The 17,275-nt window shown below is 40.5% G+C and overlaps 1 protein-coding gene across 1 annotated transcript in view; it reads left to right on the top strand.

Annotated features, from left to right (window-relative positions):
• LOC109951636 (ryanodine receptor 3) overlaps positions 1-9,710 on the top strand; it is a 171,865-nt gene extending 162,155 nt beyond the window's left edge. The window contains exons 87-103 of the mRNA XM_020586240.1: positions 375-456; positions 668-1,977; positions 2,093-2,151; positions 2,387-2,561; positions 2,669-2,755; positions 2,850-3,044; positions 3,193-3,323; positions 3,431-3,473; positions 3,605-3,732; positions 3,842-3,902; positions 4,037-4,183; positions 5,538-5,672; positions 5,776-5,932; positions 6,182-6,246; positions 6,872-6,972; positions 7,706-7,757; positions 8,727-9,710. Of these exons, the coding sequence (XP_020441896.1) occupies positions 375-456; positions 668-1,977; positions 2,093-2,151; positions 2,387-2,561; positions 2,669-2,755; positions 2,850-3,044; positions 3,193-3,323; positions 3,431-3,473; positions 3,605-3,732; positions 3,842-3,902; positions 4,037-4,183; positions 5,538-5,672; positions 5,776-5,932; positions 6,182-6,246; positions 6,872-6,972; positions 7,706-7,757; positions 8,727-8,822 (3,024 nt within the window). The 3' untranslated portion in view covers positions 8,823-9,710. The remainder of the gene's footprint in view (positions 1-374; positions 457-667; positions 1,978-2,092; positions 2,152-2,386; positions 2,562-2,668; positions 2,756-2,849; positions 3,045-3,192; positions 3,324-3,430; positions 3,474-3,604; positions 3,733-3,841; positions 3,903-4,036; positions 4,184-5,537; positions 5,673-5,775; positions 5,933-6,181; positions 6,247-6,871; positions 6,973-7,705; positions 7,758-8,726) is intronic.
• The last annotated feature ends 7,565 nt before the right edge of the window (positions 9,711-17,275 follow it).

Below are 17,275 nucleotides of genomic sequence, written 5' to 3'. Positions count from 1 at the left end.
TTTCTCAGGTGTTCAAATACTTATGTTCAGCAGTGCAAGACAAATAAATTCTTTAGAAAATCATACAATGTGAGTTCCTGAATTTTTTTTTTAAATTCTGTTTCTCAGAGTGGGAATGCACCTACAATGTGAATTTCAGACCCCTCCATGATTTCTAAGTGGGAGAACTTGCAAAATCGCAGGGTGTTCAAATACTTCTGTTCCTCACTGTATATAAAACGATCTCGCAGGCCGGATATAATTGTACGCCAGGCTGGATGTGGCCCGTGGGCCTTGAGTTTGACACCCCTGCCTTAGAGGGAGGCCATCAGTAGAATGTGTGATAGAGTGTAGAGTGATTCACAAAGTTTACCTTTTCTGTGTTCTTCTAACAGGACTCCAGTCAAATAGAATTATTGAAGGAGCTACTGGACCTCCAGAAGGACATGATTGTCATGATGCTTTCTCTCCTTGAAGGTTGACTTTTCAATCACTCACTGGCTCCATATGAGCTGCACTAGTTACAATGATATTGTCTCTTTTATGACTTTCATAACACAGATTTCTTTGCTTAGAATTTAATCAAATATTTACAGCAGCAGTTTTGCTTAATTTAAATGAGGAATATTGCTTGTTTTTGTGTTTAGTGACAAACTTTGCTTGGGTCTTATTCTGGGTCACTTCACAGGTAATGTTGTCAATGGTACCATTGGCAAACAAATGGTGGACACCTTGGTAGAGTCTTCTAGCAATGTGGAAATGATCCTCAAATTTTTTGACCTGTTTCTCAAGTTGAAGGACTTAACCACGTCAGACAGCTTCAAGGAGTACGACTCAGAGAGCAAAGGGGTCATCTCAAAGAAGGATTTCCAGAAGTCCATGGAGAACCAGAAGCAGTATTCCCAATCCGAGATTGAGTTTCTTCTCTCATGTGCTGAGGCTGATGAGAATGACATGTTCAGCTACAGGCAGTTTGTGGAGAGGTTTCATGAACCAGCCAAGGACATAGGCTTTAACGTAGCTGTGTTGTTGACCAATCTCTCGGAGCATATGCCTCATGATGCTCGCCTCTCGACTTTCCTCAACCTAGCCGAGAGTGTTCTCAGCTACTTTGAGCCCTATCTGGGCCGAATTGAGATAATGGGTGGAGCCAAGCGTATCGAGAGAGTCTACTTTGACATCAGCCAATCAAGTCGTACCCAGTGGGAAAAGCCACAGGTGAAAGAGTCGAAGCGGCAGTTCATCTTCGATGTTGTCAATGAAGGTGGGGAGAGTGAGAAGATGGAGCTGTTTGTCAACTTCTGTGAGGACACCATCTTTGAGATGCAGCTAGCTTCTCAAATTTCAGAGCAAGACCCAGTAGAGCGCCCGGAGGAGGACGAAGATGACAAGCAGTGTGTACTGGAGAACCAGGAGGAAGAGGCGGAGAGCGTGACATTGGAATCATCCTCTGCCTTCACCATTGCCTGCATCTCAATGAAAAAAAGCCTCTGCCACTTGCGCCAACTGCTAACTATTAAGAGCATGAGACGACAGTACAGAAAATTCAGGAAGATGAGTGTGAAGGAGATGGTGCGAGGGTTCTTCTCCTTCTTTTGGATGATCATCACGGGACTTTTCTATTTTGTTTACAGCTTAGTTTGGGGTTTCTTCCATATTTTGTGGACCACTATGTTTGGGGGTGGCCTCGTTGAAGGGGCTAAGAATATGAAGGTGACAGACATTTTGGGAAACATGCCAGACCCCACTCAGTTTGGCATCCATGGAGATGTGTTAGAGACGGAAAAGATGGAGGCGAATGAAGCATCAGCATTGGCGGAGATGGATCAGATGGCTCAGAGGGATGCAGCAGAGGCAGACCTGATGGCTGAGTTACTCAACATTCAGCCCAAGAAGGAGGGAAAGCATGGGACCGAGCCAGGTTTGGGGGATGTGTCTGAGGTTGTGGTGGGGGATGCTCCATCTATAGCCAGTGCTGTCAGGCAGAAGAAGGCACAGGTCAGCACTCCAGATTATTTCTAATCATGCCATTTTGACATTTTACTTGAAATGTATTTATTATATTAGAAAAACTGCTAAAGAAATTGATGGTCAAAAGCACCATTTGTTATAGATGGCAGCAAAGAAGAGGGCTGCAAATGGAGACTACAAATCTGATTCAGAGAAAGCAGAGTAAGTTTTAAGTTCCTCAAGGAAAATAAAATCATTTGATTATTTTGATATTATAAACTGAGGTCTAAGAGTAGATTAAAGGTATATTTCCACGTGGTATAGTAACTAAGTAATTATCTGTCTCTCAGGCCTTCTGTAATCTTGTTCTTCTCATAGGCCACATGTATGTGAGTGTGTATCTTTGGCCTTGTGGTGACACGCATCAGTCTGGTTCTAATAGGGAGTGTTTTTGCAGTTCAGAAGATGGTGAGAAGAAGGACCGTGATAAGGCCAAAGATGAAGCCCCTCCAGAGCCTTCAGTGGAGAAGAAGAAAGCCCCAAAGAAGAGGCTCGGCCAGAAGAGAGATCCACCGGAGGCCTTCACAGCCAGCTTCCTTGCAGGCTTAGAAATCTACCAGACCAAGATACTGGTCAGTTGTTTTCCTCATGTGCATTGCTGTTTTAAAACAACAGTATCGAAATAATTTAAGCAGACAGAGACCATATAACTCATTTAGAAATTTTTATTTTTTCACAGAATTACCTGGCCAGAAATTTCTACAACCTTCGTTTCTTGGCACTTTTTGTAGCCTTTGCTATTAACTTCATTCTCCTCTTCTACAAAGTAAGCTTGTAGTTAAACCATAATATACAGTATAGAGCTGCACATCGTTCAAGTGTTTTGGTAAATACAGAAAAAATGTCTCCTTGTATTTCAGGTAACAGGTGATTACTCAGACGATGAAGACCCCTGGAATGGTGAAGGTAGAGTCGGAGAGGACGAAGATGAAGGAGCATTTGAGTACTTCATCCTGCAGGAGAGCACAGGCTACATGGCGCCAACGCTTCGCTGTCTGGCAATACTACACACGATCATATCTTTCCTGTGTGTAGTGGGATACTACTACTTGAAGGTACAGCAGCAATCACTGACAAGACACTTTTTTTGGTTTACACTTTAGAGTTATTATTTTTAAAGGTGGCGTTTATTAGCAATCAAATAATTTTAGCTGCAAAATAATACTGTACCAATGATTGAGCTAAATCTCCTCTATGTCATAGGTGCCCCTGGTAGTGTTCAAGCGGGAGAAGGAGATAGCAAGAAAGTTGGAGTTTGCAGGCCTCTATATCACAGAGCAGCCTTCTGATGATGACATCAAAGGACAGTGGGACAGACTGGTCATCAATACTCCGTGAGTCAGCTGCAGTACAGTCATTAAATTGTGAGTCATAATCTTTTATAAGCAAAATTTCAAATGCTGTTTTGTTTTGTTTTTGGGTTTTTTGCTGTTCTTATCAGGTCTTTCCCAAGCAACTACTGGGATAAATTTGTCAAACGCAAAGTAAGTGGCTTATGTAATGTTTGTGTAATCTATTATGCACAGAACACATAAACCCATTGAGTTTATTTATTTACTAAATGTCAGTTACAGTGTTGTCCTCTAATATGTTTCTGTTTTGCTGATGTTTGCAGGTGATCAAAAAGTACAGAGACCTGTACGGAGCAGAGAGGATAGCAGAGCTGCTGGGATTGGACAAGAGTGCCTTGGATTTCAACCCGACAGAGGAAAGTGTCACTAAGGAGGCTTCACTGGTGTCATGGTGAGAGATTAAACAGATAAAGTGCAGACAGGATAGACGTGGTTGAAGCAAAACCAGAGGCCAAATAGGAAATATGAACTCCCTCATATCAACCGTTCTCTGTTGACAGGTTGAGCTCGACTGATACAAAGTACCATGTCTGGAAAATGGGAGTGGTGTTTACAGACAATGTAAGTTTGAACACAAGTTAGTATGATTAATTGCTCTGTTTTGTAGTTTTATGGATGACTGAGTGAATATTTGATGGATGGATAAATGGGGTGATTCATGATTTTGCTTGTTGTTCATTTTGTTTCATTACCAGTCATTCCTGTATCTGGTGTGGTACACCACCATGTCTATTCTGGGCCACTACAACAACTTCTTCTTCGCTGCCCATCTATTGGACATTGCCATGGGCTTCAAGACCCTCCGCACCATCCTCTCCTCTGTCACACACAACGGCAAACAGGTGAGGAGGTCGCACAGGCTTCCTCCAAGCAGCAGGGGTCACTGCAGAGTTAGCACTTGGAGTCGGGGTGTAACCACTGCCTGTTTATTCCCTGATGTGCAACCGCAAATCAGTATGTTTCCACCACACAAATGGCATCTTGAGTAACACTATTGTCAAGCCTTTTGTCAGTTCAACCACATAAAAGTAATCTGTTAAATATAAGAGTCAGTTTGGTCTCATTTGGACTAAGATGGCAATACAGATGCTTACTGCATCATGATCTTTTAACTGTGATCATGTGATTGTGCGTGATTCTGTAAGCTGCTGTCTATTTACCTATAATTTTGAAGCTTCTTCCATTTTTTATCACCAGAGATCAAAAGCCTCCAAACAACAACCAGCAGCAACCAAATCTTGATATGTTTTGGCTTTACACGTGGCTAACATATTAGTAAACTGTAAACCATTTACACATTCGCCAGATGTAGTGCAAGACCTGACTAATCTTACCTTTTAACTCTGATTTGTTCCACAAACCATGAATCTGTCTCTCTACACTCTCTCTGTGTGGTCAGCAGGTATGACACAGTGGGCTTCAGTGACAATCTGTCCAAAATGCTATAATATATGTTAAAATGACACTTTGAACAAGGATATGTCATCAAGTAAATATAGTATGTGCTTTGTTGATTCTCATCTCTTTGCATCTCTCCTTCATGAGTTAAAAGATACAATAAATTAATTTAGATGCATTGAGTAGCCTTTGGCATTTGAGTTCAAATAGCTTAAACACCTTCATTTAAATACCACGTCAGGCTGTCAGTTCTTGTAGGGAATCTCATTACAGCTGACCAGCAGGAGAAACCTAAACATAATGTCACTTCAGTCTCCGAGGGTGAAAATGCACCCAAATGCCAAGACCACAAGGAATGGCCCCAGCCGCCTGTGGGCAGATCAGCCAAACTGTCAGATATAGTTTACTACTCCTCCCTTTGTTGTTGCTGTTTTGGTTGATGAGTGAATCATGTAGGAACTTAACTGTACCTGTGATGGACTGGCGACCTGTCCAGGGTGTACCCCGTCTTCTCCCGATTGCCGGCTGGGATTGGCTCCAGACCCCCCCACCCCACCCCCCGCGACCCTGTTTGGGACTGGGCGGTATAGCAGATGAATGAATGAATGAACTTAACTGTACCTTCCACTAATTTGAACATTCTTCCAGGCTGCTCTTCTCTTGCGACCACCAGTCCCTCTGGGGGTTTTCGGTGCTTTCATAGGAAACAAATGGGAGCTGTCATTCAGCCCTTGCTGAGAGTGTGTTTCTGTATAGAGTGTATAGTTTGTAATGATGCCTCACTGTGTTTTGCTGTAGCTGGTGTTGACAGTGGGCTTGCTGGCGGTCGTGGTCTATCTCTACACTGTGGTGGCCTTCAACTTCTTCAGGAAATTCTACAACAAGAGCACGGATGACGATGAGCCAGACATGAAGTGTGATGACATGATGACAGTAAATATTAGTCACACATATTTTTGTTCACTTGGGCCTATTGCTTGAATACACCCTTAAACTGATGCTCTACATTAAATTTGTGCGAACCCTCTCTCCACAGTGCTACCTGTTCCACATGTATGTTGGCGTGAGAGCAGGAGGGGGCATCGGGGATGAGATTGAGGACCCGGCTGGGGACCCCTATGAGCTCTACCGTATACTTTTTGACATCACCTTCTTCTTTTTTGTCATTGTAATCCTTCTAGCCATCATCCAGGGTGAGCTCCAGCATTGTATGCACACCTGTTAATGGTCTTTTACACCAAATATAGCTCCTTCTAGGATTATTTGATTAATAAATCTTACTAAGCTAACCTCTCAATTGAGCCCCATATCACTGTAGTATATTCATATTGCACTCCATACTATGCTTTTACTATTGGAACCTTGAGGTATAAGACTGTGACTACACTGATTACACAGATACAGTACAGTGTATATGATGTGCTCACACAATTTCTTTGCAGGTTTGATCATTGATGCTTTTGGAGAACTGAGAGACCAGCAGGAACAAGTCAAAGAGGACATGGAGGTGTGAGGAGATTTCATTCTCACCCATAGTTGGCATCCTATGGAGCACTGAAGGGGGTTCAGGGCATGCAGGAGTGAAATGAGGATAGGGGTTTTTTTTCCGCTAAAGGAAATAACACAATTTAATAACCTTACTTAGTGGATTATTATGATATGGAATGTGTGCAGGACATATTGTACAAGTTAATTTGAATACAAAGAGCTACATATTGACCCAAAACCACAATTGGACAGAATTCATCTTCGCATATATGGTTTTGTCTGAATAACACCCGTATTTTACAGAGAATATGTCCCCCAACCTTTAACCCTAACACCTAACCTGCCAGATGAAGGACAGAGCACACTTATGTCCAATTTTGAGAGGCAATCAGCTTATTTGAGTCATATAAGCCTTTTTCTTTAGAAACATGGAGTAACCCTGATGACATCCTAAGGATTATTTTCTTAGACTTTATAGAAGACATTATACAACTGTTTGCAAGGCATTTATGTGTAACATCAGTGGAGTTCCCTTTTAAAAATAATGAAAAATGATCTCTTTATTACTATACAATTACAATGAAGCACAGGAAGAAAAAGTAATGAAAATCTTGTGCTATCTTTTTTTCTTTTTCTGTCCTCAGACCAAATGTTTCATTTGTGGGATCGGTAACGACTACTTCGACACAACACCTCATGGCTTTGAAACTCACACTTTACAAGAGCACAATCTGGCCAACTACCTGTACGTGTCCTACTTTCAAGCTTTTTATTTAACCTGTTAGTGATCATTTTTAACTTTTTATTACAAGTGTATTAATCATTGTTATTGTCTTTCCTAAGCATGCTGTTTTCAGTAATTTAATCATATGACTGATGGCTTCAGCACATTACCACACCATTAGGGCCAAAGTCACTAAATAGCCTTAATGATCCAGAACACCAGCACTCTTCAAGTATTCTCTTCATCTGTCTCTGTGCTTCTCCCTGCACTCCCTGCTTATCCAGTGTTTGTGTATAATACCCGTGACAATATAAAGTCTCTGTCCATTTGCACTCGTCATCAGCTGCGCAGAGGATACAAGAGCGACCTCATTATGTTGCTTCATTACTATTTAATGCCATTGGAAAACGGGTTTATGATACTATGCTCTCCTAGCATGTTCATCATGATTTGCTGTGATGCCCACAGAGATACAGCAGCCCACTGCCATTTGCACTTGGGAAACAGTAGGTGATTCGGTGATTACTTATTTTGTTTAGACACGTGCATCAGAAATTGTGAAGCCACCTCGAAACACAGGATGTGGCATTCCCCGTGATTATAATGTCAGAATCACATAAACCTCGGTAAAGCTGGTATTTTGTGTTTTACTTTCAATAAAATGTTTATGTGGGAGAATGTGAAAACTTGTCAGGTTTTGTGTGTGTGTGTGTGTGAAGTTAGTTTTGTCTCATTTGCCTTTCTTTTTCTAAAGATTTTTCCTGATGTACCTTGTCAACAAGGATGAGACTGAGCATACTGGCCAGGTACAGTAATAGCCTTTCTCAGAGGAATCTTCAGCCAGTCAGAAACTGTTAAACAATGATAGTTATCCTATCAATGACATTGTGATGTGTGTGCATCTACAGTTAATATCACATTTTTCTGACCAATATTATAGTTCAAGTTCAATTGCCGTTATTTTCTTTAAACTACAGACCTATTTGTGGTCTACGCTGTTTTAAATAAGATTGTACTATAAGCTTTATTACTGTCCCAGCTTGTTCCTACACAAAATAAAATGGGTCAATAATGTTCCCAGGGTTCTATAAAAGAACTGACCAATTGAGTTCACATATATTTAGATATTACCTTAGTGGTAAACTTAGTCAACCTCATTAATACTCAAAGTATTATTTGATAACTGCTGACAGCTGCATAGTTTGCAATTGTGTGACAGTAATGACAAGCAGCTGGTAAAGTCATGTATAAACATTTTGATATCACACTGCTTTGCTTTGTAGCTGCTAAGGTGAAAGTAAAGCTAAAATTAGCTTAACAGACTGGCAGAACTAGCTGCTCAAAGCCCTGAATTACATTTACACATTATAGAAGTGTAACTGGGGTATTGTGACAGCTCTATTCGCCAGCTGTCTGCCATTTCTAGTTGACAGTTGCTGAGCTACCCACAAGTTGCCTGTCTGAAACTGAAGGACAAAAAAGACTTGGCATCCTGTAAGTCATAACAAAAAGACACAGTGCACAATTTTTTTTCAACATTAAAAATGATAGGGTTAATGTTTTTTGTTGTTTCGTGACAGGATTAAAGTTTCGCCTCCTGCAACTTGTTAAGCCAGTACTATTTTTGTGAATAATAGAATTGTACTTTCAAATTTTAGTTTTGATTTAAAAAAGATTAATTGTTTGGCCTTAGCCTTTACATGGTTTGTATGCAAGTTTATGTCCAAAAGTGGATTTACTAGTTTCTTTTACTGTTTATGCATGTATGTGTCCAGGAGTCATATGTGTGGAAGATGTACCAGGAACGATGCTGGGACTTCTTCCCAGCCGGCGATTGTTTCCGTAAACAGTATGAAGATCAGCTTGGATAGAGCAGATGGATCCTCTTTACTTTGAGAATGTAGTCCTGCATGCAGCTGCAGGACTGCAACACCGCACAGTCATCCCACCAGTGCTTTGGACAGGCCTGAGGAAAGACGAGGCAAAACACCTCCCATCATGTCAGATGCACCCTAACTGATTTTTTTTCTTTTGAGGGGCCTCATTTTTGACAGAGGGCTGCCTTTTACTCCATATAACCCAACCACATCATTGCACTTTTTTTTTTTTTGTTTTAACTGAAACACTGGGTTGTTTGGGGTTATGGGACAATGTGTTAGTCATATTATGCACAAGAACCCAACTTCAGTATGTTGAGAATGTTGAACTTAATGCCAAAAGAAAAGCATAGGAGTATAGTAGATTTACATAGCGTGCAAAATGTGATATGGAAAATGTTCTTGTCAGATGTTGTAACCTCACATATTGAGATGAAGTTTTAGAGTGAAGTGGCAAAAAGGTGTATTATGTAGGATAACACATTCCTACATTTGTTTCATGAAGTGCCTTACTGTACTCTGTCTACATTACAATGAAGCTATGCAAAATTTTTGTTTTTTCTTTATTGTAAGTACAGGAATTTTCTTGGAGCAGTAACAAGTACTGTAGCTGTCCAGATGTAGTTTGTGGCTGAGGTTTTTCATTTGAACATGGAAGAACTGCATTGGTTTGGTTTACTTTTCTGCTGAATGCAGCATAACTGCAACATTTATGGTACAGTGTGTGTTATTGACACACCAGACTTTACTAAACACCTTCAGACAATAAAATTGCTATTGTATGGCTATTTGTATGTAGTAGCTTTGCTGATCTGTGCATTTCTTTTGATGGAAAAAATAAATTAGTGCAAGAAATTTAAGCAATTAATGCTGTTCCTTGGTGTCTGTAAACTCAACTGATATTGTAGATACACACACCAAAACTCACTTAACTATAACACAGATTGCAAGATACCTACACTCACCCTAAATCTTAAACCTATATCATAACTGTGACCTTCCTGCTGTTTACAGTGTGAGTAGATTTATACTTCTGATCGATCAGAGAGGTAGAACAGGGCCTCAGAAGGCTGCATGTTGGGAGTATTAGTCCTGTTTTCCATGGTGCCACCTGTCAGCTGACCTCATAGCACCACACCTCAGGCACCACACAGTGTTGTAGCCTGCTGCTGTGAGCAGTTCTGCCTCCTCAGCTTATGTTTGTAACAGCTCTGGCATATTTGTCTGGTTGTTACGAATGCAGCACATTGCGTGTGAATTACATTTTCTAAAATTTTAAAAGTGAACTGCAAGATTAAAAAGCCACATTTATTACTAATGGTGATAAAAAGTTGTGACTGTAGTTTGGAGAGATGGAGACATATATCTATTAAATTCTAGATTCCCATTGTTAAGTCTGGTGGCATAAAAATGAGATTGGTTGTTAAGGGAATTTGTGCTCATGCATAGCTTTACCAACTGTTAGAAATATTTAATCTTTTCTTGCTTTCAATCAGATTGTATATGCATTCAGTTGTCATTCTGACATCTATATTCTGTTTCCAACCAACCAATCAAAATGCTAATGCATAATGTGATTTTGTGTAATATAGTATATTATGTAGGTTTCTCTTGGATAGATTTTATCCAGTCTGTTCACTCATCTTGTCTTGCCTGGATAGTACATGACTCATTATAAATACAATGACATTTTGAACAATATGCCTATGTGTTTTCTAGCCAAGAATTAAATGAGAAAATTGTTGCTAAAAATAAAGTTATAGTTAGCATGGTCTGTGCAAAGGTGACAGAAATCTGCCAAAACGCACCTAAAACCCACTTTGTACATGTTTGGACAGAGCCAGACTACCTGTTTGCCTCTATTCCTAATGTAAGGCCAGTCCAGTTGGCTTCATATTTAACAGGATAGAGAGCAAAAAGGTACATTTTTAACTCAAGCTCTTTTGCTCTGCTTTTCCAACTTTAACCATGAAAAATGTATTGCATTCACTCAAACCCAAAGGATGAAGACAACAGACTCCCCAGAAAATAACATCCAAGTGTTAATGTACCTTTACTTAGTTCCACTATAATGCTTTAGAGTAGAGTCATTTAGTGGGCAGCTGCTAATAGCTTTTTACTGACTCAAGGGGCTCAATCTCCATCACAGAGCCAAGGTAAAACAAAGCCAAGGTAAAACAAGGCCAAGGTGGAATAACACAACCTCACTGCATATCACCACTGTCGTCTTTATTGTAAGACATGACCGCTTTTTATATTTTATATGACTGTCTTGTATCAGTTTTGGCAACCATCTTTGGTTTAAAATGACTAACAGACTGAACATAGAAAAATGCTAATCTGGAGATTTATCTATGTTGCATTCAATATTTTGTGTGTAATCTCATAAGTGTCAAGTCATTTGTGTACTCTAATGTCTGACCCCTGTTCTCTTCTCACCATGGATCCTGCTGATAACCTATTGCTGATGTAATGCAGCTGAAAGTTTTATCCGGCCTGCCATCCTGGTGCCCTGCAGGGTGCACAGCCCTGTGGAGTGTCGGATAGGTCGGGAGGAGAAGAGCGCAGCTTGAGTCGCAATCCATGCTTCCACCTGCAGTTGGTGACCTGCAGAGAAACCTCTGGTGACAAGACACAGGAATGTGGTCCAAGTAATGCATCTTGTCATTCTATAAGCCTTCATCACACAGCAAACAACACCTTAACAGATAAACTATGTATGTTGAGAGAAGGTGAAGAGAGGCCTAGGTTGTTGCCCTCTTCATTATTCACTCTGATGGCCATTAATTGACAGCCAAATTTCATATTGTTTTATAGATTTGTAGGATACCTTCACCTTAACTGTCATCAAAACTAATGTCTCATTTAAAAAATGCAGGCAGCATGGCGGTGCAGTAATTAGAGCTGAAGGTTCCCGGTTCAAGCTTCAGCCAACCCTATGCTTTTCTGTGCAGAATTTGCATGTTCTCCCTGTGCCTGCGTGGGTTCTATCCAGGTACTCTGGCTTCCTCCCACAGTCCAAAGACATACAGCTTAGGCTGATTGGTGACTAAATTGCCCCTAGGAGTGAGAGTGTGTGTGTGTGTGTGTGTGTGTGAGATTGTCTGTCTCTAAGTGTCAGACTGGTGACCTGGCCAGGGTGGACCCCGCCTCTCGCCAAGTGCTTTCAACCATATCACATGTTAGAGTTGTCTCAGTTGTCATGGTAATTGCATGTTAACATGAGCACAGCAGCATTATGATTTTATCCATAGCACTTTCATGACTCAGTGTTATTGTTCTTATTCAAATTACAATGGGAAAAAAGGGTCTTATGTTGTACTCTGCACTGGTTGGTGCATTCTCGATCTCTTGGCAGTACGAAACACCACCACACTTAACTACACTGCTAATGTTGTTAGAAGTAGATACGGATGTTTCAGCGACTCAGTTAGTGGTCTAAGAGCTGCATTTGCATACTAATATTTTGACAGGCACTTTTTTTTCTTTTTGTTTGGTGGTAATATGAGGCGAACAGTAGTAGAAAGTAGGTACATTTACCCAAGTACTGTACTTAAGTACTATTCTGTGGTATCTACTTTCCTGTAGTAGTTTTATTTTGTACTACTACATGCTTTGACTTTACTACATTTTAGAGCCAAAGATTGTACTTTTTACTTCACTACATTTATTTGATAACTAGCTACTATTTACTTTTCATAATCAGATTAATAATACAGCGTTCACTATAATTATAAGACTTTGATTCCTGGTGGAAAAATCACAAGCTACCCTGCACTATGTAAAGTCATTCAAAAAATAAGCATACAGTATAAAGTAGTTAAAATAGACCCACCTTTACCAGCTGCAACATTAACTATGATGTACACAACATCCTCCCACAGTCCAAAGACATGCAGCTTAGGTTGACTAAATTGCCCCTAGGAGTGAATTACAAATCAGTAATTATATTAAAATATATTTATATACCTTCATGTGTAATGTGCCATTCTACATAATGAGTAGTTTTGCTTTAGGCATCTTAAGTATATTTTGATGGTAATGTGTTTGTAATTTAACTTAACAATTTTATGCAGGACCTTTAATTATAATGTAGTATTTTTACATTGTGGTATTGCCACTCTTGCTTAAGTAAGGGATCTGAGTACTTATCTTCCACCACCAGTTTGTTAAAGTGCAGTTCTAGAAATCCAGAAACAAAGGATAAGGATAATGATAATCACCCTTATTGGCCAAGCATGTTACACACAAGAAATTTGTTTCCGGTACAGAACCGATGGCAGCCATCTGCGGCGCCACCTCAACCAATGGCTCTAACCATTGGGGGCAACGGGGGGGTTCAGTGTCTTGTCCAAGGACATGTCGACACACACACACAAAAAAAGGTTACAGTAAGTCAAGTCAGTTTTTGTTTGTATAGCTCAGTATCACAAGTCACAAATGTACCTCAAGGGTCTTTAAAAACTGTATCATTTAATTACGGTATTATTATGTCAGTTTTTTATAAACTGAAAAGAAAGTTGTATTTTATCCATCTTTCAGTTCAAACTATGGTTCATAGCTCTCATAAAGGTAACAACTTGGGTCAAAGATGTCAGCATTCATAGCACTGCTGCTTCACTTGGCACATCACAGACATGCACACAAGTCCGTCGCAAAACATCATATGCACAAGCAGTATGCTGTACATGATGCACACAGTAAACACACACTGCTAAATCTGTGTAGCGCATAATGTAAACAGATGCTGAGATTTATACTAAAAACACTCTAAGTACTTGAGCACTACACAGGAAAGCACTTCTACTGTAGTAGTAGCATTATGTGAGAATACAGAGAATACAGTCAACAGTCTTCTTGCCAGCATACAGGCGTCTGTTCATTTCACATACTGCAGTAGTGGAATCCAGACAAATGGCAGATGTGTTCCTCCCTGAAGCACTCTCTACATCACTAGAATGTATGTGCAAATTTAAGTGTGTATGTGTTCTTGTACTTGCAACATAGTGCGGACTAAAAAAAAAAAGAGTGAGGACAGTTTTGGAAAGTGAAGACATTTTGTGTGGTCCTCACTTTCTGAAACAGCTTTTTGAGGTTTAAGATTTGGTTTTAGGGTTCAGGTTTGAATTAGGTTTAGGTTAGGATTAGGGTAAGATTTACAGTTAGGCATTAAGTTCTGATGGTTAAGTGTTAGGGTAAGGGGCTAGGGAATACATTATGTAAATGAGTGTCCTCACAAAAAGAGAAGTACGTGTGTGACACAGAGACAGAACTTGAGAACAAAAGCCAAAAGCGAACTAATAGTGAGTGAATTTAAAAAGTAGCAGGTGTGAAAAACAAAGTTAAAGGCTTAAATATCTTTTTTCATTCTCAGACTAAATTGTGACACCTTTTGCTAAGCTAAGACATAATTAAGTAAGAACTAACAAGCTGTCACTGACCCTTATTGTGAGGCTTGATATGACTACAGTATGTGCCACCGTTTTTCATATCTTCAACAATCTTTTGCAAAACGACTGCATTGATAGATTCGGGTTGTTAAAACTAACAAAGTCTGAGGGCCTAAACTGTGCTTGGTGAAGTTTTTTGAGTGTTTTGCTTTAGAAGGGATAGGTGGAAAACCCTTCCCCCACTGTTGTCTCAGAAAGAATAGAGCCTCTTCTGTCAACTCCCATTTATTCATCTTTCTATGACAGATTCAGACAGACCCCCTACATAAATACCATGTATTATGTGTGAACATCAATTTGAAAGTGAGGATTGATGTTCTACATGAAACTGAAACCACAAAGCTTTCTGTTCTACTGAAATCCTGTTAGAATCCATTTACAAAACAAAACAAAACAATCCATTTACACTTCCAGCCTGTACTTGAACCTCATCTCTACTCTAATGCGCTGTCTTGTTCTTGGATTTCTGCAGATTACCATGTGATAGGTTCTTGTCCTGGGGATGTATTACATAGCCAAGGTCAGACAGAGGTATTTTAGCTTGTGGCTGCTAAGTAACTTAATGCTGCAAGGCCAGCGATGCAGACGGACAGCAAGGTGAACAGTGCTGAGGGAAGGTTGCAGTGAGCTGAGAAGGCTGCTTCATACTCTATGGGTGTTCTATTGCGCTGATAAGGCAGGGGCCAAATCAATTACAGGCCAAACGTACCTTCAGGCTTGAACACCATAACACAACTACTGACCCTAAATTGAAAAGGTTGTCATTTTGGGAAACATACTTCTTTGCATGTTTTTTTCTTGTTGAGAGTAAGATATGTCTGTCCATTACAGTATAATGCTGGTGGTCATTTATATTTTGTATACAATAAATTTTGTTCCCCGTCCCTGGTAGGCTAGTGGTTAAGGCACAACGCTCTCGCTGCTGTGGCCTGGGTTTGAGTCAGGGTTGCGCCAGAAGGGCCTCCGGCATAAAACACATGCCAAATGTCAACATGCGAGTTGTCAGTGTGACGATTCACTGTGGCGACCCCTAAACGAAAAAAAGCTGAAAGTGACTTTCTATACAATGAATTTTGTGTACTCACCGTAATGACTGACAACCACCGAGTGAGTACATGAGTACACAAAATTCATTACTGGTTCTAGCCTCTGTATTAGAGCTACTAGGAAAAAAATGTGAAAATCAGCAGCATTGTCCTTTACCATTAAATATGAAGCCATAGACATCAGCCACTTGGTTTAGCATAAAAAAATGGCTTTGTCCAAAGGTAACAAAAAAAAAAAAAAAAAACAGCACATAGATTTGGTAGAAAAATGCAATTAGACAAATTCGTCCAGAGCAGAGCAACTAGACACAACCCCACAAATTTAAAATGTTTCAGTTTGGGCCAAAATAATATGTGCATATCCCTTGTATTAATGAATCAGCTTCATATGCATACAGAGACAAGAGGGGGACAGTTGATGTATCTCTTGCTTGCTTTAAGAGGGGATAAGTGTGTTTCCCCAAATGCTGAACTATTCCTTTAACAGATTATGATCATGATCCTGCCACAGGTTTCTGCAGGCCACAAATCCCCAGATATGATCCAAAGATAGGTGGGCTTAAGCCTGCTGAATCAGAGCGCAGGGGAGGAAGATGAGAGCATCCTATGCAGAGTATCAGACAGAACCTTGAGAAAGAAACAGTGTGAGGCTGGAAAAGTGACATATAGGGGTGGCTGTGGCTTAAGGGGTGGCTGTGGCTTACAAGGTAGGGCAGTCGTCTTCTAACCAGCAAGTTGGTGGTTCGACTCCCGGTCTCCCCGCATGCCTAAGTGTCCCTGAGCAAGACACTGAACCCCAAATTGCTCCCGGTGGTTCGACTGGCGCCAGTGTGCGGCAGCCTCTCGTCATCGGTGTGTGAATGTGTGTGTGAATGGGTGAATGGTGTATGATCTCCTGTAAAGCGCTTTGGCCAGTGTAACACACTGTGAGAAAGCGCTATATAAATACAGTCCATTTACCATTTACATATGGCTTCAAGCATGAAAACGGTATCACTGTCTCACCTTTAATCTCACTTAAAACCAACTCCACCTGCTGTTTTCCACCAAAGACAATTTTGGCTACATAGGAAACCACACAAGTTCCAGTTGTTACACTGAGCCAAATGAACTGGCAGTTATTCTCTGCCTGGCGCAGAAACAAATGGATGGCTCTAATCATGGTGATCATGCTCAAGGTTGTAGTCAGTGATTATAAATATGTACAGTACAATAATAAGTCATCTGCGATGGACCGGTGACCTGTCCAGGGTGTACCCTGCCTTTCACCCGATGCCGGCTGGGATTGGCTCCCTCCGCGACCTCGTTTGGGACTAAGCGGTATAGAAAATGAGATGAGATGAGATGAGAATAATAAGTCATTATGTTTCCAGTCATTCAAAGTTGCAAGCTTCACGAATATAAAATTTCTAAGTAGGATACAATCCTTTTACAAAGATCAACATAGTTGTGTGCTCACACCATGTGATTCACAGTCAGTGAATAGAAAGAAAAACATCTGCCCTTTGTCTGCTTTTTCTAATAACGGTGGTCACAGAGAGAGCAGAGAAAGTCTGGCAGTTGTAGGCAAATGACTAGGAATGCTGGGGCTCTAGTTCTGTTGGTGCTTTTAGACCTCTCTGCTGCCTTTGATACAGTGAATCATGGAATCCTCTTATCTCGCTTGGAGCAGTGTGTAGGAATTCAAGGTACTGCTGTTAATTGGTTTAGATCCTATCTCACCAATAGAAGTTTTGCTGTTAATATTGGTAGCTGTTCCTCGTCTTCAACTATCTTCTCCTGTGGTGTCCCCCAAAGGTTTGTACTCTGCCCAGCTCTCTTTTCCTTGTACATGCTTCTGCTGGGATCAGTTCTAAGGAAATATGGCTTCTGCTTTCATTGTTATTTGGATGGCATCCAGATATTCATTCATTCATTCATTTTCTACCGTTTAGTCCCTTGCGGGGTCACG

This window comes from Monopterus albus, unplaced genomic scaffold, assembly GCF_001952655.1.
Source record: "Monopterus albus unplaced genomic scaffold, M_albus_1.0 scaffold400.1, whole genome shotgun sequence".
In the NCBI taxonomy this organism is placed as follows: Eukaryota; Metazoa; Chordata; class Actinopteri; order Synbranchiformes; family Synbranchidae; genus Monopterus; species Monopterus albus.
Note: the sequence above shows the minus strand (reverse complement) of the source record. Positions and strands in the feature narration are given on the sequence as shown.